Here is a 20561-nt window from a genome sequence, read left to right as displayed (position 1 = left end):
AACAAGACCATTAATTAAGTTCATATATCAAAATCAAGCTTATATGTTTGTTTGTCCTCTTGCCTTTCAAATTGGTTTGGGGTGCATTTTTCATGGTAGGTTGGTTGTAAAGTATCTGAAAGCTACGTGAGCATATTTGCAGAACTAAATCTGCTAATAATCAGTGTACGCATGCATGCATGCATTTCTGCTATTCAGGGTTTTGCCAAACGAGTAATGAACATTACGCAACGCCTTTATAAAACTGCAAGACTAGAAGACAGGCAGCCACACTGACCACATTGGGGTTGATTCACTAACACTTGGAGTCTCACAGCAGTAATAGCTGCATTAGTATAGTTTATAAAGAATATGGGCTCCAGAGTGTGGCACGCAGCAGGTTTCAATTAATGAGGAAAGATGACAACAGTGCTGCTTCGTGGTGTATAGTGCGGAACATATATACAAAATTCAGTCTGTGCGATGAATGAAATTACCGCAGTAGCACACGTGCGATACAGCTCTGTAGTGTGCGTGAGACAAAGCTGCTTGTTTCTTGTTTGAGATTATAGGTTGTGTGTAAGGTGAATTAACAGCATGTGTCACTATTCTGCTTTGTAGTTGTAGTCCATCGTCAAGTCAAGTCAAGCCAACTTTATATAAATAGAACATTTTGTACAACAAGGGTAAACTCAATGTGCTTAAGATACATCATACATGACAAACATAAAATATCATATAAGATAATAAAGTATATAAAAACAAGCAGGACATGATAAAAACAAAATAAGAAGGTATTATTATCATTTTTTGCACAAAAAGGGAGATAACAACAATACTACTAATTTGTAAAACAATTAAAAACACACTACACGACCTAACTAAAAGCTTGCGAAAAAGACATGTTTTTAGTTTGCTTTTAAAAGAGAACACTGTTGTAGCAGACTGTAGATCATGTGGAAGAATATTCCAGAGAGTAGGACCATAACGACTAAAAGCACCATGGGCTGAGAGGTGATTTTAGGTACAACGAGTAGACCTTTATTTGATGATCTAATGGAGATTTCTGGTGTGTACTCTGTGAGCATGTCAACGACAGAGGACAGAGCTAAACCATTAAAACGTTTAAAAACAATAAGAAATATTGTTGGGGCCAAATAGCATTGAAGTTTGTTTGGGGTATTTGTGGTAGATGTCCAATAGTTGATGTAGTCTTCTTTGTCTTTAGCTATAATTTGGTTGGGCTGAATTGTGTGAGGGTTTGTCTTTCTCTCTCTCTCTCTCTGTCTGCCAAAGCATATTTAAATGTAGAACATTTCACATTAATTACATTGCATTGACATAAAAAATAAACTAAAAGATAAACTCCTACAAGTGACAAGTTGGTTGAAACAATACCAACAGCAAACAAACACTCTCACCAATGTAGTATAAACTTTGTATCAATTGATATGTTTTATGCTACCTGGTTTTCAGAGGTGCTGCAACCCCCTCAACACCCGTTTCCTTCCCCGATAATAATAATAATAATGATGATAAAGACAGTTAAAACACTGTCTGCATTTTCTCAGTACTACATTCATTTAAAAGGTCGAAATTTACCTTTAACTCCCCTTGACACAGAATTTGAATTGTCTCAAACAATTGTGGACTTAGTTGATATTCGTGATACTATTTTGTGGCCTGTCAAAACAAAACAAAACTGTCAACTTTTGGAGCACCAACACAAATAACTCACATTATTTGCTAAGAAATTTCAATGTGTATGGGAACTGACAAAAAGGTAACACTTGAAATGTATTATTACAGAGTCAAAAGACGCAGTAACATTTTTTGTGTGCATCTAAATTACGTGTTGGTGCAACTGATGTATTAAGTTAGTCCAGAGCCCTGTCTTATAGTGGCCCCCTGTGGTTGCTAATAGAAATTACATTCGTGTGTCTGTTGTCTTATTCTTGAATCTGATATCCAACATAGAGAGCACAATTGTGCCAGCTTTAGAGTTTGAGACAAAGTTGTTGTGCTCTGCTATCCTGTTTACATTGGGCTCCTTGTACATACAATATCATATTGAAAACGCAATGAGATGATTAAAAAAAGAGTAACTTGAAGCAATTAAAGTATGCATTTTAACTCAGTTCACAACACTGTTCTCAGTTTTTTTCTAGGTCTTTTTAGATCATGTCTCATCAATCTTAAAGGAGCCTTAAATGATGAGGTGGCAGTATTTATCTAACATGATGAATTTTGCTCAACTTGATGCTGGTGCTTTGTCTGCTCATTAAAACATCTGTGTTGAGGAGATAGCGCCACAGATTTAATAATATTTAGATAGATTTTACCTTAATTTTTTAAAATAATAAACTTAGACATATAGTTACATTTTACTCAATGGCAGTTTTTTAAATTATGGGACATTTGCATATGGAAATGTATGTTACATACAAGACAAAAGTATGCCTTTATCTTGTATGAGTTATAAAGTGTAGTTTTGCACTAGATTCAAAAAATTGTAGTCACCGATGTTTATTGTGTAAGGCAGAGAAATTGTCAACTTGGTCATGGAAAAATATAGTTATTGTACTTCAAATTGTATTTCAACTAGGGATGCACCGATCCGATTATCTGGATCGTATATTGGCCCTGATATCATCAAAGTAGATGGATCGGGTATCGGAAAATGCAACCTATACCTGAGGAGATCCTTTCCCTTTAAATCTATTGCGACGCAAGCTACGTCATACGTCATGGAGCGAAGGAGAGAATCTGCTGTGTGGAGGTATTTCACACTATTTCAACTGCTGTTGCACAATTGTTTATTTTTGTTAAAAATAAATAGTTCATCATTGCATTAATCTGTTTCATCTTGTTTCATTTTATCTTAGGAAAGAACTGTGTAGTCATCAATGCCTGATGCTTCTAGTCTTTTCTGTTTGACATGTAAAGTATAGCTTTTTAGGTCAACCATGGTTCGGTATCGAGTATCGGCTGATAATCAAAGCCACAGCATCAGGATCGGTATGGAAACTGAAAAAGCTGGATCGGTACATCTCTAATTTCAACCATACAATGTACACTCACTTTTAAAAAGAAAATAGTTTATTTCAATTATTTTTATTGTGCATTTCATATTGTATTTGGTACTGTGCAGTGTGTGTACTTACTGTTTTTTTATGTAAGATGTCTGCACTGGTAACCTGGTCACTATACAAGGTAGGTACTGCGTTTTTATATTGTATTTTGTATTGTGCAGTGTGTACCTAATGCTTCTATGTTAGGTGCATGGATTTACTGTAGTCTGCATTGCACCTTGAATTTTATTTATTGCATCAACTTATTATGTGTAGGTCTTCAGAGGGAGATTAGTTAGCTTAATTTGGTGCAACCATGTTTTCATTTCTTGTAAATGATTGATGTCATTGCACACTGTCCTCTTATAAATCAAATAAACTAAGTTTATAAATGAAATAGTCTTGTCATTCCAAGATAAAACTACTTAGTTTGTTGTAACTCTTCATGCATTCATACATTGTGGTTTATATGCTTCAGAAATCTATAGTTGCCTGTTTATGTCATTGCAGAGGTACGTAGTAGTGTCTTTAAACATCGTGAATAATGAATAATGACATTGCGACAATATTTAGTTAACACTTTATTTCACACCTCTGTCAAACACAACGATAGAAAAAGACACTTGCAACACATGGTATACAGGTTATTGTAAACAGTTGTTACATGTAATATCAGTATTATATGCATCTTTCAGTGTTTAACCATCTATTTTTTAAATAAAACTAAACTTGATAACTTATTTTCATCTGTTTTTTTGTTTTGTTTTTCAATTATTTTTTATATTAATTCTTACACATTTATGTTTAGGTAATACTGTAGCATGTCAGTCTTTTACACTTTTGTTGGAGATTAAATCAAAAATTAATCTCAAGCTTTCTACCCTTTACTTTTACATAGGATCTGTATTCAGCAGGAGCCTGCTCCAGATAGTCAGCAACGGTGCTGTGACACTGATTCACTACAGATCTGAAAACATTCAGAATGTAATTAATGGTGTTATTTATAGACTCAATGTCCACAGCTGTGTCTGCATACTCTGTGATTCTTTTCATAAAGCTAACGTACTGGTCATAGAAAGCATTAATGTAGACGGCAATGGCATCAAGGACATCAGACTTCAAGTTGTTGTCAACAAAGTCCTGAGCTTTGTCAACAATGAATTTTAAGGTGTCACCCAGTTTCTCAAGGAGCACGTCTACACTCTCCAGGTGCTTCAGGAGACCTGCAATAGGATTAGGCGCAGTCTTTACCCAGTCCTTAATCTTGTCAATTATTTTGACTCCAGCCATGACATCACCAATGGGCATAGTGACCTGAATTTTTTTGGTCATATTGAGCACGGCACTGAAAGAATATTCTACACTGACAGCCACCAGATGCATTGCCTTCTTTAGCATAGTAGAAATGCTGGTGGTCACCTTATTGAGCACATCAATGAGAGGGGTCATCTCCTCAGAGCCAGGCAGTTTGACCTTGGTCTCCCTCAGGACCTTGATTACATCATCCAGGAAGACCTGAAGAGTCTTCTGGTACTGAGCAACAGTGTTCCTAAAGAGGATGGACACCTGGCTCAGATCTGGGGCATGGTTGTTTGCAATGTTATGGGCCTCCTCAGTATAGTAAATAATAATACTCTTCAGCCAAGTAGCATGATTGACCCATTGATATTTCTCAGCAAAGCTAGAAAAACAAGAGATGATGACAGGAAGTCTTTCCTGAAGTCCGCTGAGCATGATGTCAGGGGCTTCCATGTTGAAGACCATCTTTAGATTCATTTTATCAACATCCTTGGCAGAAGCTCTGATGGTGAAGACATCAACATCCTTCCCAGGATCTGACTGTTAAACAGAAAACAAAAACATTAGATGTGATGTGAAACTCTTGATCATTGTAACTGTGCATATATAGTATCAGTATTAGATCCTTACAGCATAACGCCCGTAAAGCCTGGCATTCATCTGAGATGGGACCCTGCCTTGGAGCTGAACACCCAGAAAGCCAGTAGATGGGATAGAAATTGTGGCACTGATTCCATCTTTGCGGACAACGTAACGCAAGTTCACATCAGTGAAGGCAGGGCTGTTAATGTCCACATTCAGAGTGAGACGGGAGTCACTGTAGGGACAAACAGAGATGTGTCACTTTTCTGTAGTAAAGAAGGCAGAAAACAATCACAAATATCTTTAATCATATGGTGTCTTTTGTTGGGAAATGAGAAAAAAATGTGTGTAAGCTGGAGCAATAAGTCATATTGCAGCTGTAAAATCCAAAATATATCACACATGATGCTTATCATGTTACCTCAGTGTATGGGAGACAATGTGTTGAATGTCCATGGTCATATCAGTATGGGTGAAAACCGCCTTCCCAATCAGGCTTACGCCATCATTTTCAAAGTTAAGAATAATGGAAGCTGTTGAAGCACATTGAGGAAAAATTAGTAAAAACAACAACAACAATTATGCTTTTTATTTAAGATGTAAAAGTTATATATGACAAAAATAAAAACAACTTACAATCCAGGTCATATTCCAGGAGAACAGTGACCGAGGTGGCAGAGGACTTGAAGGTGACTTTGAAGACTGGAGCGTTGCCCTCTACTTCAGCTGCGAAATTTGTGGTGTACAGTGGGCTGACAAACTTGCCATTGGTAGAGATCTTCTGCTTGGTGGCTGTCACCTCAGCAACAGTTTTTTCAAAGATGGTGAGGTCACCCAGGCTGCTTGGCTGAGACATGTCAATCTCAATATCAGCAGTCAAGGAAGAGGTTGGTGCAAAGTCAATGGTAGCCTGGGCAATATGCTTCCCCTTGGTGTTGAAACTAAACACATTTGCCTCATTGTTGCCAGTATACTTCAGCACTGCATAGACATGGCTCAGAGAGGCATCAACAGCAAGATTCTCATTTACATCCATGCTAATGACTTTGGTGGTGCCGTAGTTAAGTTTGGCGTCAACAATAACCTTGGAGGTGGAGCGAAGGCCATCATTATTCAGGTACAGATTAACATCATTATCCAGGACTCCCAAAACTAGACAGTCTTCAAGCACAGTGCCGTCCATGTTGGCCTTAGTAGATGACTCCATGGAAACATACGCAAAGGTTCCCTCCAGCTTCAGACTGTGGTCTATGTCAGCTTTTCCAACAGCCTTGATCAAAGGGATGTTGAAGTCACCCCTCATCCTTAAGGTTGAGACAGCATTTGCTTTGGTTTTGGTGTCTGCAATCAAATTTTGGTTTGCCTCCAGGTTAAGTATGGGTAGTGCAATCTTTGCAACAGTAGCCACAGTGGCTGCAGTTTCAAATGTCTCAGTACGCATGCTGATAGTGCTGTCATGAGTGCCTTCAATGTGACGATTTTCAAGGGACAGGGAATTGGCCAACTTGATTCCTCTCTTGGTGGTGAGACTGGTGGTGCCATCAAGTTTAGCTTGTAGACTATCAAACACAGAGGCTGTGGTAGCTCCCAGACGGAACACAAGATCATCCTCAGCATAGAAACCAGCATTGACATTCAGATTAATGATGGCAGACTTGATGGACAGCTCTGTAATTAGGTTGCCCATAGAGGGAATCTGGATCAGACCCATCATATCAACGAGGGGGGCAGCCTGGCTTTTCTGGTAAACAGTCTTGGTATCCACATTAAAAGACTGTTCAGGAGTGGTCAAAATGTATTTCAGCCCGGTTTGGTCATACAAGTCAAGATCACTGATAGCTGGGGTACGGAGGTTAACAAGTGGAATATAAAACTCAGGAATGCTCATGGGCCTAGTCAGGAAATCAAGGTTTGCTTCTCCTTCTACAGCAGCAAGGATGACAGCCTCTCTCTCATTGTTGTCTACAGTAAAGTTCCAGAACAGTTTGTACTGATTAAGACGAGCCAGAGCTACAGTGTTCATATGTTGTCTGTCAGGCCTGAAGGTTGCAGAGTAATCATTCTGCAAATCTATTTTGACAGTAAGAGCATCATTAAAATTGACCTTGGTGTTTCCCTTAGCCTTATTCTGAAAGCTAAACACAAAGGCTTTGGGACTGAGAACAACATCGATCACATTGGATACGTCTCCATTGACAATACCAGTTAAATCTGTGTTTTGGGTTGCCTTGAGCTCAAGCTCCATGTCATGCAGATTGGCATTTACTGATCCCACTAAAAGGTTGTTTTTGATTGTTGGGCCTTCAGCTTCAGATCGAAAATCAAACTTGAAATGACTGAAGATGACAAAATCAGTACTCACGGTCTGCTTCATCTTCAAAAGGAATGTATCTGTGTCACTAATGAAGGTCAACTTGACAGTACTTGGATTGACAGTGACTTGCAGGTCACTCTTATGGGTATTCTCATGCGAGTTAATGGTGGTAATACCCTGATTTCCAACAGTTATCGTGATAGAAGTACCTTCCTGGCGGGCCACAGCTTTTTGAGTTACAGATGTCTCACCAGCGATGCCCATGTTAGGGAGGTTGAGCACATGTTTATAGGAAGTGTCAATAGTGGCAGATAAGCCACCCTTAGTAGTCAAATAGCCTTCATTTAAGAGCTCAGCCTTGTAAGGTGCTGTGGTGGCCTTCGCTGTGGTCTTGGCTGAGGCCTGGGCAGAGAAGTCAAAAAATGTCACAGATGCATGGTGGTCCAATGCAAGAAAATTGTGAGTGAACTTAAGGGTCTCAGCAGCAATCACACGATGCCCCTGGACAACAGCAATACGAGCAGTGGAATCCAGGTTGAAGTTAAGGATTTCAAATCTTGGAGATGTTCCTTGTGAAGTCAAAAAAGCTGTCAGCTCAGGAGTCTCATCTATGTCAGGAGAGCTTTGGACTTCAACAGCATTCCTAATAGTGTAGATAGGGGTGTTGACTTTTATCTCATAACTCATTTTACCAAATCCTGGAATCATGATTTTACTAGGAATGACTGGCAGTCTGAATGTTGGGAGTTGGAGAGTCTTAACAAGTTTCTCTGCTGGAACATGAGGAAGAGTGGGAAAGGAGAACTCAGGTACAGTGATCTCAGGGAGTGAAAACTCAGGCACGGCAGGAAGGTAATTCAAAGTCAGGTCTTCAAACAAAGCATCCATATCAAACATCTCCTTCTCAAAGTTGAGAATGTAATCAATTAAGTCGATGATTTTCTGCTTGATGTCATTAGGTGAGATGGTGGTGGCATGCACAGTGTGGAAGCCCAAGATAGTAAACTCAGGGATGTCCAGCTGTGTTGGTATTTCAAACTGGTGAAGCTTATCCATGCTGAACTTCATGGAAGGCACAAGGAGATCAGTGAAAGGAATGGTGAAAGATGGCATGTTCAGCTCGGCTGTTCTCAGTTCAGTTATTAGCCCCTCAATGATTTGTAATATCTCACTGACAATTTTTTGCTGAGGTGCCACATTCTTTATCATTTCAACCATACTGGTGAACATATCAGCGGCAGTGGTTGTGAACTCAGTAAAGCACTTCCTTGCCAACTGCAAATAAGAGAAAATTTCAGCATTGATGTCCAATTTTGCTATTTCCTGCTTTGCAATTTCAGCATATCCCTTCAGATTAGTTAACACAATCTGGTCAATGATATCCTTCACATATTTCATAAATTCTGCAATCTTAATTTCTCTCACTTGTTCCACAAAACCTCTAACTGATGATAAGATAAAGTTGGCAAAATTTCTTGTGGCCTCAAGTTTCTGGGGGATTTCAAGAGACCTTATAAGGTCATTCACATAAGCAGTGTACTTGGCCATCATTCGATTGGCGTGATTCAAAAAGTCATTGTAATCAAATGAATTCAACTTCTGCTCCATTATGCCAATATATAAATTCAACTGTGAAATTATATCTGTAATCTCAGTTGTTTTTAAGTAGTTGATAGCACCATGGAAGATTTCCATGAATTTGGTAGGGATATCTGCATCCTTTACCATCTTGGCTACTGCCCTGAAGGTTTCCTCAATTCTGAACTGCTCGATGAGCTCCGTAACCTTTTCCAAGACAGTCTGAACATACTTGTCAACCTCAAACTTGACAATCAACTCTCTTAGCTTGGCATAGAGTGCATTGATCTTTCCTGGAACATCAAGGTCCTGGATCATTCCCCCAATGTAATTTGTTATATCACTGAGAATCTCTGTGGGAATCTGACTCAGTAGTTCCTCAATGTGAGCTTTAAAGTTGATGGAGGAAATGTACTCCTTCAGGTCAAATATAAATTTCTGCACGTCAAAGTTTTCAATTACTTGTTTCATATCAGTTAGGATTTCCTGTAGTTGAGCCTTGATTTCATACTTGGAATCAATATCACACAGGAATGCGATGCTGCTGCCCTTCAGTTTTTCCAGGTCGATCTGCTGAATCATCTCTTTCATAGTATCAATCACATACACAACAATAGCCTGGATGTCATACTCCTCATTAATGCTATTCAGCTGTTCCTGGATCTTCTGAATGAGGGTTTCAGGGAATGTGCCACTACCAATAATCTCTTTCATGAGATCAGCAAAGTGCTGGATATAAACTGTGAGATCAGCCAATAGTTTCTCAACGGAAACCTTCAGATTTCTCAAAGAGGCTTCCATATCCTCCATGGAGATGACATAGTTTTGGGTAAAATCATCTAGATTCTGTTTCATCTGAATGAGGTTGCTTTCTATATTCAGATTGGTATAAAATTCCCCTATATTTTGCGATAAGTCTTCAAGTTTGGTCCAGATGTCATTGTTGTCAATGTAGTCTTGCAGTGTCTCTGCAACATGTACAACAAGCAACTTGATGCTTTCCAAGAAAGCAGAAATACTTTCAACAATAGGAAACTCAATGATGTGAGTATTTGTGCTCTTATCATACTTGAGGAAGCCAGAGATGGTAAATTCCTGGTTCTCTGTGGAGTCTGTGTTGAGTATGTTTGTGAGGATGGTGCCAGAAACCTCAATTCCAGCTCTCTCAGCAGTGTTGTAAATACTCAACTCCTGATTGAAATTGTTGTCATTCAATTTAGCCTTTGTTTTAAAACTGGACTTTTGCTCTGGGAGTGACAGAACAGTATCCATGTTGTTGTTAATGACCGTCTCAAGCACAAAACCGTTATCAAGCTGCTGGTTTACTGATGCTCTGAATTCATGTGAATTAGCAAAGGCTAGGGGTTGTGCTTTAAGGAGGAACTTGCCATAGAGCTGGGCACTGTGCTTTCCATACATGGTCATGTCTCCATCAGCATTGAAAATGGCGTCAAGGTTAAAATCAAAAGGAACAATGCTGCAACGGATGGTGTGGTCAAAGCGCATTGGCTGGGAGTTGAAGCGGGCATCATTGGTGATTGTGGCAGCAAGGCCAATAACTTCAAGCTCAGTGTTTTGGCTTATGTGGGTTCCAAAGAGTTTTCCAGTGGTGCTGCACTTTGCGTTACCAGTCATATCAGCATAATTTACCTGATAGGTGTGCTTGATCTCTTCCTTACCATAGGTTGCTTTCATGCTTCCAGTCAGGTCCATTTTGTAAAGCTCTGCCTGCAGCTGAGCCTCATTATTGAAGTTGGCCTCCAGAAGTTTCAGGTTGTTTTGAACATTAACAGAGGCAGTGTAGGGTTTCAGGTCAATGGTGATATCATGCGTGTAGGAGGAATACTCACTGACAGTGGCTTCAGCCTTTGAGTTGAAGTCAAGACCAGAGAGAGTGATGGTCAGAGTGTTGGCATTATCGACCTTTGTGTCGCGCATTGCAGCCTTGTTGGTAATGGACAGAGTAGCCTTTGAAGCATCAAGCCCAGCATTGAAGGTGTTTTCCAGAGAGAGGGGGCTCTGGAGGGTGGTTGTTCCACTTGTGGTCAAACCATCCTTATTCATTTTCAGAGTAGCCTTGTGAGTAGCCTCATTCTCAAGGAGCTTCATTGTGGCATCACTGTTTACAGCCAGACCATTGACATCAAGAGAGGCAGTCAGCAGAGAGTAAACACGGTTTTCAGAGTGGTCTGCGTTCGTCTCCATTCTCATGACAACTTCACCAGCACCAGCAGAGGCTTCAGCCTGGTTGCGGATCGTCATGCCAAGAGCAAGGGCATTAGCGTCATATTTCAGTGACAGCTTGCTGTCTTTGAAGGAAAGCTCTGCAACATGGGTCAAGGTGTCTTCAAAGGCATTGGTGTTAGACACAACTGAGAATTCACCATTGGCCAGGTTTGCTGCAATTGTGTTCTGGGCTTTAACAATGGTGGAGTCAACCTTGACGGTGGAGTCAATCTTTGCCTCTGGCCTGAATGGGTAGACGGCCAACACCTGCGTTGAAGTGGTCTTGCCATACATGGGTCCAGCCTTGAACATTCCAACAAAGCTGTTGTCAGCAGAGATTTCTTCAGTGTTGAATCCAGTCATGCCAGTGTGCTCGAGTGCCATACTGAGACCCAGTGGGCTACTGGCTTCAATCTTGCTGCTTGATTTCAAATTGATTTTGTCTGTGATGGTTGCATCCTCAACAATACTAATACTGGCTTCAAGGAATTTATGAGTCAAAGAGCTTTTCAACTCGGCCTTGATGGATTCGGTGGTGGCCAACATTCCAGAGCCTAAATAAAACACAAAGGAAGAAAAAATGAATGACAACTGATAATTGCATAGTGGGATTACTTCTCGTGAAAAATGAGATTCTAATCCATTAGTTTAGCAAGTCTTTACAAACACTGTAACTCAAATCAAGTCACATTGTTTCGCATCAGTGAAAGTTGGTAACTGCAGCTGAACATTGCTCCACCAAGAGTGAAAGACACAATTTTAAATTTATGAATGATAATCACAATAAAATACCTTCAGTCTGTATTGAGAGGATGTCAACTGGGGAGGTTCCTTTCACATCAAACTTAGTTGAGTAGCTTGAAGTCTCCACAACATCTTTGCCTGCAGCCATTGAGGCCTCCATGTCATATAGGTTGCTCTTCATCAGTGTTGAAACCTCAGCTTTGCCGAAAAGAGGAATGGACAGTGTAATGTCCTCAGGGACAACAAGCTCTGGGATTGGAATTTCCATGGAGGCGATCTCCAGTCCAAACTGGGGTAGAGACAGGCTAGGTGTTGTCAAAACTGGTGGGAAGTTAAGCTCCTCTGTTGACTTTCCTCCAAGAGGGAGAGGGATAGCAATGGTGAAGCGCTCGTTGTTGAAGTAGTAGACAGCCTTTGCCTCACTGTTAGGATAAAACAAAAAGATTAAAAAATATACCTCGAACAGTAACATTTTCTGAAACTTATGAAAATTATTGATATTAAACGAGATCTTTCAGACTTACGCATTGAGGAACAGCATCTCTGGCAGTGAAATCTCAGGAATATCTGGCACTCTGAAGCTCTCGATATAAGGGATATCAACACCATATCTTTCCATGTGGTTGTTTGTTGCCTGAAGAAGAAGTAATTTTTATTTTAGACTTTCTCCGATCAACATCGAATCAAAGAAGATCTGTCAAAATAACTGTAAAATCAAAGATTCATACCTCCACAAATGCCTTGAAGATTTGGTAGAGTGACATTTCAGTCCCCCCTACTGGCATGTCAAGAACATCATTACCATACTTTTTAATCTTGTCAGTGTATGGAAGAATGCCTGAGGTGTCAGAGTTCATGTCCGACTTTAATTCAATCTCAATTTTGCTGGCACCTGTAAAGAAAATTGAAAAAGAATACCGGAACATTAGAAAGAGAAAGATGAGTGTCACCGTGTTTGGACCAACTATTTATGACCCAGGTTAAAGTGAAAATATGCCAGCTGGAAAGATATAGTAAATTGAAAGTTATATTACCATATTTCATTTTGATTTTCTGCTCAGAGCTGGCATCCATGACTTTGATTTCATTCTTGAGCTCCAGTTCCAATTCTTCATCACGCTTCATGTTCGCAGTGATGGTGGCATCAGCATTGATTGAGGGGACAAGAAGTTGGACTTGCAGCATACCTTCCTTCATGGCCTTCAGACTGAAAAATGTACCAGGGAGTTAGTGTACTTTCAGTGATGAGAGGGACATTATTTTTTTTATGATTTATGGTTAATTTCTTACTTGGCACGGCCAACCAGGGAGAGCTGAGGGATGTTCTTGTTTATCAAGTCAAGAGAAATGGAATGAGTTCCTTTTCCCTTGGTGTTTCCATCAACAACACCCAGCCTGAGTCCAGCCTCCACATCATAGTCAGGGATCTGGATGTCAGCTGCGATGACATTCTTCCTTCTGTTATATTTCATGATTGCTCTGGCTTCAGTGGGTGCTGCGCCTGTTGTTGACCAACCACAAGGTTAATATTATGAATGCCAATAAACAGTAAAGCTTTTCCTAACTGAGTAAGTGATAACTCAGAAAGATTTTTCAATATAGTTCGTTACCTTCAGCCCTCAGAACAAACTTCACAGAGTCAACCTTCTGCCGGCCCTCTTCTCCTTCCCTGAGGAGCTCGTAGGCAACAGTGGCTGTGTACTCAGTGACTTCACCAGTAGGGTGGAGCTCCACAGCGAATCTGTGTAGATAATGCAATTAATTTAGCAGTGTTCCAAGGTTACTCTTTGTTAAAAGACAATTTTGTGCTGGTTGTTGAGAAAGTCTTGCTCACTTGCTGTCTCCGGTGAAGGGGAAGTAGGGGGCTGTCTCCTGAGAAAAAGCATCAGTGTACTGCAGAGCAGTGCAGTATTTCATTCCAGCGAAGAAAGGAGTGCACTCGCTGACATCAACTTTGTCCATCAGCATAGAGGGGATGGTCTTCACCTCTGATCCAGTCACTGCCACCAGGGTGTTTCTAAGTTTTAGAAACAGAAAAGTTAAAATGCAACTTTGGCTGTTTTAATCTAACTGTAGAAATGTTGAAATTGTTTCAATCAAGACAAGATCCTCAAAATTATTTGTGTGAGGCCAGATGAAATAACATTTTCCCCTTTATACATCAGATTAACTTATTTAACAGTTGCAGTACAACCACAGTTGCAACTGACTGTTCTGTTTTCCTAAGTTTCACTTAGGCTTACGTGATTTTGATGACTTTCACAGGATTCACTGGAGCAGGGATGGTCAGCTTGACATTGTCAGGGCCCATGGAGATCTTGGCACTGAGCCCACTTTCATGGAAAAAGTTGGTGTGCATCTCTAATCCAGAGTTGACATATTCAGGGATGTGGGAGCCAACATGAGTTACAAACTCAATGCCAGCGGAAGGCATGAAGGTCACCTCACTCTGCATGGACACACAGGAGAAATGTGAAGAGCTGTGTTGATGCAGTTTATTAAAAGAAAAAAAAGTTATTGGTGGCATTTAAACACATTTTTGGATAATTACCATGTCTGAAGCAATCTGAAGTCCTCCCTTGATGCCAGGGGTGAAAGCACCAGACAGTTCAATCCTCAGAGGCACACCAGTGAGAGTGGGCAGGAAGAATTCATTGTCCATGAAGATGTAGTGGGCAAAGATTGTGTTGTCAGCCTTGGTCATCAGTGCCTTCATGATCTTTGGCAAAAAAGATACACATCAGACATTTAAATCATTTACATGATTTTCTAAGTCAGTGCAAATTGTCATAGTGAAATATACTCTTTAAAAAGTAACTAACATCAGTTGGGAACATCTTGAACATGCTGTCAATCATCATGGCAGCAGAGTACGCCATCTCCTCCATTTCGTTGGTCTTCAGATATCCCAGCTCATTTCCCAAAAGCCTCAGATAAACCATTGCCTCTGGAGACTCTGCCGTCTTCATGTCCCTGACCAGTTTGTTGAGGTTGCGTCCAATCTCCCTCATCAAGTTTTGTGAGGCCTAAACACAGAAGTGTTTGCTCTGTTACAAGATTTTTCCTTTATCAAAAAACTGATGATCATAATTATAGTTGTTTTAATCATGTAGACAAAGCAGTTTGGTTTGAGTACCTGTCTTTTCATCCTGTTGTTCTTCAGAGCAGGGAGAATGTTCTGCAGGATCTCACTGACTCTGACTGGCATGTTGTCAGAGACAAAGTACATTGTCTTCAGGGTAGTGTCGGGGAAGAAGCCGTTCTTTCCAAACAGGGCCTCAACAGTTGGCTCAAATCCTTTCCCCTCCATACCAATCTGTGAAGGTGACAACATTTTTTCAGTGTCACAGTTTAGCTGACTGAAAACTTGTCAAAGCACACTTTAAATTAAACAGCTCAAAATGTTTACCTCCATCATGTCGATGTCAAAGCCAAATGCCTTCAGAGTCATTTCAAGCATGAGCTCCTTGGGCAGGTAGCTGGTACCCTCAAAGATCATGTTGCCCTCCACAGATCCCATTTTGTAGTTGCGAGAGAACTTGGTGGGGTCCATGGTGGATCCGATCTCGTTACCCTGCAGGGCGTCAAGAATCTTCTGTCTCAGTCTGTAGGAAAGAACAAAGTGTTACTGTTAAACATCTGATGGTTATTAAATAAAGACACCCACTTACCATGTAGTGAAACAACACATTAAAAACATGTATATAAAAAGCTGCTTTTCACTCACTCTTGGGTCTCTGGCTCAGTTGAGGACAAAATGTTGGTGATGTGGGAGATCACAAAGCTTTTGACTTGTTTGTCCTGCTCCTTGGGCAAGGCATCAGCCAGCTGGGCCAGCTCAGTGGGCTGGGGGTCCTTCATAAGCACCAGATATGCAGCAATACGCTTTTGCATGGGGCTAGCGCTGTCCAAAAGCACCTGCATGAGAACCTCTCTGCCCTGTGAGCATTAAACATGGATGAAATGAGTAACCAGTAGAAGTAATTACTCCAGTGATGTGTCAAAGCTTTGAAATAATTTGACTCACCTCCTCTGGGACGGGAGTCAGCCTGAATACTTGGATGGCAGCCTGCTGCACAGCTGGGGAAGCAGCAGGTTGGTTGACACACTGGATCACAGCAGATCTGAGTGCAGGACCAGCAGATACCAGAGCTGGAGCCATGTTGCCAATAACCTAGAATCAAATGACACATTTATATTGTGCACATTGGTGTCAGCAGTCACTGAGATGTTGAGCTATAGGGAAAGTTACCCACTCTCAATGTCATGAAAGTGTTTTCCTCGTCACCAGAGCAGTCACCCAACTGGGCAGCCATGAACTCAGCAACTGAGAAGATCTCAGGGATCAGTTTTTCCTCAGCTTTGTAAAACCTGTCGAACAAAAAAAAGACATTTAGAATTTAAAGCCTTTGTATCTTATTTCACAGAGTGGAAAATGTCTACTGAAATATTATTTAGATATTAAACCTGGAATAAAATGTGGTTAACTTCACTCACCTTTTGACAACATTGCTCAGGGCGTACATGATGGGCTTGCTGGGCTTGTATTTGGCCATCTCAAGCATGTCATTGATCAGGAGGTCAGAGGGGTTGGACACAAGTCCCAAAGTAAAAACACTGGCATCCACTTCAAGTGAGGAGGTGTCAAAAGTCCTGAGGATCTGCATGATGGCACTGCTGCACTCAGGGGTTCCACACTGCACCAGAACCTGGTAGGTCAGGACTCGGGACACTGCAAGAACCTCTGGAATGGCGGGACTCAGGGTCTCAGTCTTCATTCCACGGACCATAGTGACAAGCTTGTGGAAGAGGTGGGCCCTCCTATCACCCTCGGTCTCGGGCAGATCGGCCAGTTCTCTCAGGAGGTTCAGAGCTGCTTCTTTGTCCTGGAAAACACTCTTGTCCTCAACAACTTCCATGTGAAGACCCTTGACAGTGCCACCTATGATACACAAGGACAAGGTTTGAGTTGTTCAGTGGAGTGCAGATAGAGTGCAGGGTCAGCTAAGTGTCCGGCATATATGCATGATATGTTGGAGGTGAAGACAATAAAAATGGGGACCTATTTATCTCGTATTGTGCCTACCTTCAGTGGATCGAACCATAGATGGCATGAAATTAATCTGCAAATGCTTTGGTTCAAAATGAGACCAAACTTTTCTATGGTGTCACTTTTTGAGCCATGAGAAAAGCCAAAATGATGCCTAAAACAGACTCGGTAAGGTTTATTTTTATGCTTGCCAATTGCTGGGTATGCCTTTTGCAATGTGATTAGCAGTTGTTGATCACTTGTGAACCCTACCAGCTGGTTAACAGGAATAAGGAGTCAGTAGACTGTGATGTGTAAAACACAGGCTTTTCAAAAATTGTGAAACACCACAGCTATGAGAGGTTCGTGAGCTTACGTACATGAATGTGCACATTCATGTCCTCAGGTCCTCACTGTGTAGCATGTTCAAGTGCACACGTACACACACACACTTAACTGAATGCATGATCCTCTCTAGCCTTTTGCCTGGTGGAGATAATTAGCCTTAAATGCAAAGAACAGAGATAAGAGGAGGAGCTTACTGCGGTCAAAGACTCTGTCATTGTGAGCAGAAACCTCAACCAGATTCAGTGCCTGTTTTGCAACATTGGTAACTCCGTATTTTCCCCTGTGGAGAGACAACACAAGGTTGTAAAGTACAGTGGAATAACACATATCAGTTAGTCCACTTATGTAATTGAGCACAGTATAGAGTACAGATTAAGCTTGGACTTACTTGTGAGAGAAGGGAATGAGGATGTGGTTCTCAGTGCAGGACCCAGAGGTCATGTGTTTCTTCTCATTGTCAAATTTGTAGTTGCAGGTCTGAGAGCTCCTGACCAGCTGGGCAAGAGGGTAGTGCTGAAAGAGAAAGAATCCAGTTTGTCTACTGATTTTAACAACACTGTGGATGTTCAGTGTACTGTTGTTGTTTGCTCTTGTTTGATGTTATCAGGAAAAATGGAATTGTCAGCATTTCATGTTGCTTAGATATCTTACCATGCCAGAGATAAGAGCCAGGGGGCTGGTGTGATCTCTTATGGGGTTGAATTTGTCACAGCTGGACAGGTCCCTGGTGAGGCTGATGTCAGTTGCAATGTCCTCTCTAGCGTTGATGGAGTAAGTGGTCTTGCACTTGCCGTGGATGGTGGGCTGAAATTGGTAGGAATAGAGATTTGAAAACAATGTAATTGCTGTTAAATTCTTTTTACAGTTTTTGAGCACATGAGCAGGTGAGAGGTGTTTCTGTCTTATTTTTGTAGCATACAGTATTAAGGAGACTTACCATGTTCTTTTTCTCGTTTTCTTCCAGCAGAGGCACAGCGAGGGCAGAGATGATGCCCCTCTTGATGTTCAGGATTGTTGTTGTCTCACCGTCCTCGGGATACAGCTTCACATCATACACACCTTCAACCACAACCTTCAGAGGATATCTATAGAAAATGTGAGACTTTTACCATTAAGTCCTTTAGCAAATTTGTTTCATTGCACAATATGTGTTCACATGAATGAATATGTCTTATTGGAAAACTTTGAACGTACCTCTCCATTTCAGCAGCAAAAGCATCAGAGCTTGGTGCAGGACCGAACACAGGTTTGCCCTCTGCGTCCATGTCGATCACCTCACTGAGACTACAGTCAGTGGTGCGGATGATGAAACGACAAGTCTGAGGTACTTCAATTTCAACCTGTTCAAAAACATCATTTTAGCTGCTAGATATCCTGCACAAAGCAAAGGATCCATCTTAAATGGATTTAATATAATGTAAAACAATGAATTTAGCTCTCAAAGCACAATAGTACCTTGCAAGTGGCCTTAGGTCCATTCCTGAGGTGTGAAGCACCGGTGATAGCATTCAAGGACTCAGCTTCATACAAGTATTCATACTTGTGGTTGACGTTGTACCTTTGGTTTACTGGAAGAGGATGTAGAGTTTCATGTTAGATATCAGTACCCTGCAAGTACTGTGAGAAAGTGCCCTAAAAATTCAGCAATTCAGATAAGACATCATGTTTTATTTTACATCAGTAATTTGAGAAAAAAACTGCTTAGTGTATGAGATAGCATGAATGCTCAGATATGTTTAATATCCTAAATCATTGGTTCCCAACTGGTCCAGCCACAAGTTCCAGATTTCTCCGTAGTCATTACTTCAAGGTCCACACAGTTTAAGACATTCAGCTTCATTCTTGCATCTGGCCATGTTGTCCAGCTAGTTTGCAGTCTCTGTCAAGTAGCTGTCTGTTAGTCACTCACTCTACAGCAAGAAACGGCACTTAAAAATGCAGCTCTGAGCTGGAATTTCACCGTACTTTACAATGAAGAATGTTTCTTACAAACTAAACATGGTTGCAAGTCACTTGCAGTCAATTCAGAATGGACCCATGACCCACTCTTGGAACGCAACCCCCCAGTTACGAACCACTGTCCTAAACAATAATAGAGGGTAATGTCAGATAGCTACGTGTTCAGGTTGTGTAATTAATACATGAAAACCATAGCACTTACACAAGCATGTTCCCTGCTCCTCTTGGGCATCTGTAAAGACAATCATAAGAAAATTAGATTTAAACTCCTCATTAGAATAGAGTTTTTGCTTTGGTGTGTTTGCTTCAAAACTATTATATTCATGATATTCACAATCAAAAGTAATATGATGTAAATTTAAAAATACTTACAAGCCAAGGTGAGTGTGGTAAGGAGTAGTGAAAGACAGAGGTTTGACTCCCCCATCGTGGGCTCTCTGCAACTCTCCCTTGCGCTCCTTTGGTGAGTACTCAGACGAGACTGAGGCCCCTATGTCTTCATCTGCCTTTTATACCAAAAGTGTTCTGTGCGGGGGGTAGGTGGGAACTACATACAGCACTGTCCCAGTTCCAAAGTCCACTCTATACGTATGTGTGGAGGGACAAAGGCAACTAGTTTCATAAGGTTTTCCTTGAATATGATTGCAAAGTTTCAGAATCTGTCTTTATGTAGGTTAAAAGCCACTAGATTGAGCATAGTTTTTTTTCAGTGACAGGTTTAAATATATGTATAATATATTAAGTAACAAATACTAGTCTGAGATAGTATGATATCAAATTGTCATGTAATGCCCTGTTACTGCTTCTCAGGCTAAACATAAATGTGTAGTTGTGTGTTTCTTAATACTTCCAAAAGTCTCATTACAGTGGATGCTAAAGATGCACCTTGGTTTAAATCAAAACTGCAGCTGCACCAGCACATTTTAAAGCACATTTTAATCGACTATTAATTTCATCTTTTACATGACATACTATACAATGTGATGATACTATGGCTTCTATAAATACACTTATTGTAAAACATGCTTATAATCCTAATCCTTATCATCAACACCCAATATTAAAGATTTAAAACATTCACGAAGTTTAGAGTCAATCAATGTAATTTGGTGTATCAAGCTGAAAGCCATGCATACACTGCATAATCATGTAGTTAAAGTGCTTACTCAGATGTATAACCCAGAAACGGTGGAATTATGCCCCCTTGCCACTGATAAGGAGCTGTAACACTGAACTTGAACAGTTTGTTCTTAAGCATCTTGTGAAAGGAGTGGTGGACTACAGTCTGTCGGTTGTATAGACGCGATGTTACGCACAGTGAATTAGATTGACTGATTGATTAATTGATTGATTTTTATTTGTGTCATGCACACATACATATGCCCAACCCTATTGGGTTTACAAGACACCATTACAATTTTGTTGCAGTAAC

General features: G+C 40.7%; 1 protein-coding gene across 1 annotated transcript; it reads right to left on the bottom strand.

Moving 5' to 3' along the window:
• Positions 1–3905: 3905 nt before the first annotated feature.
• Positions 3906–19556, bottom strand: LOC125897573 (apolipoprotein B-100-like). Its single transcript, XM_049590974.1, is given in 28 exon segments — positions 3906–4889; positions 4980–5166; positions 5332–5464; positions 5568–11603; positions 11842–12215; positions 12318–12427; positions 12522–12685; positions 12828–13000; positions 13084–13294; positions 13404–13534; positions 13628–13810; positions 14037–14242; positions 14345–14512; positions 14616–14819; positions 14930–15109; positions 15203–15398; positions 15521–15732; positions 15821–15967; positions 16050–16164; positions 16291–16735; positions 17365–17450; positions 17559–17683; positions 17822–17974; positions 18108–18255; positions 18365–18510; positions 18626–18738; positions 19332–19361; positions 19502–19556. Coding segments are annotated over 28 exon segments (11415 nt in total).
• Positions 19557–20561: the final 1005 nt, after the last annotated feature.

Source organism: Epinephelus fuscoguttatus, linkage group LG11 (assembly GCF_011397635.1).
Source record: "Epinephelus fuscoguttatus linkage group LG11, E.fuscoguttatus.final_Chr_v1".
Lineage (NCBI taxonomy): Eukaryota > Metazoa > Chordata > Actinopteri > Perciformes > Serranidae > Epinephelus > Epinephelus fuscoguttatus.
Note: the sequence above shows the minus strand (reverse complement) of the source record. Positions and strands in the feature narration are given on the sequence as shown.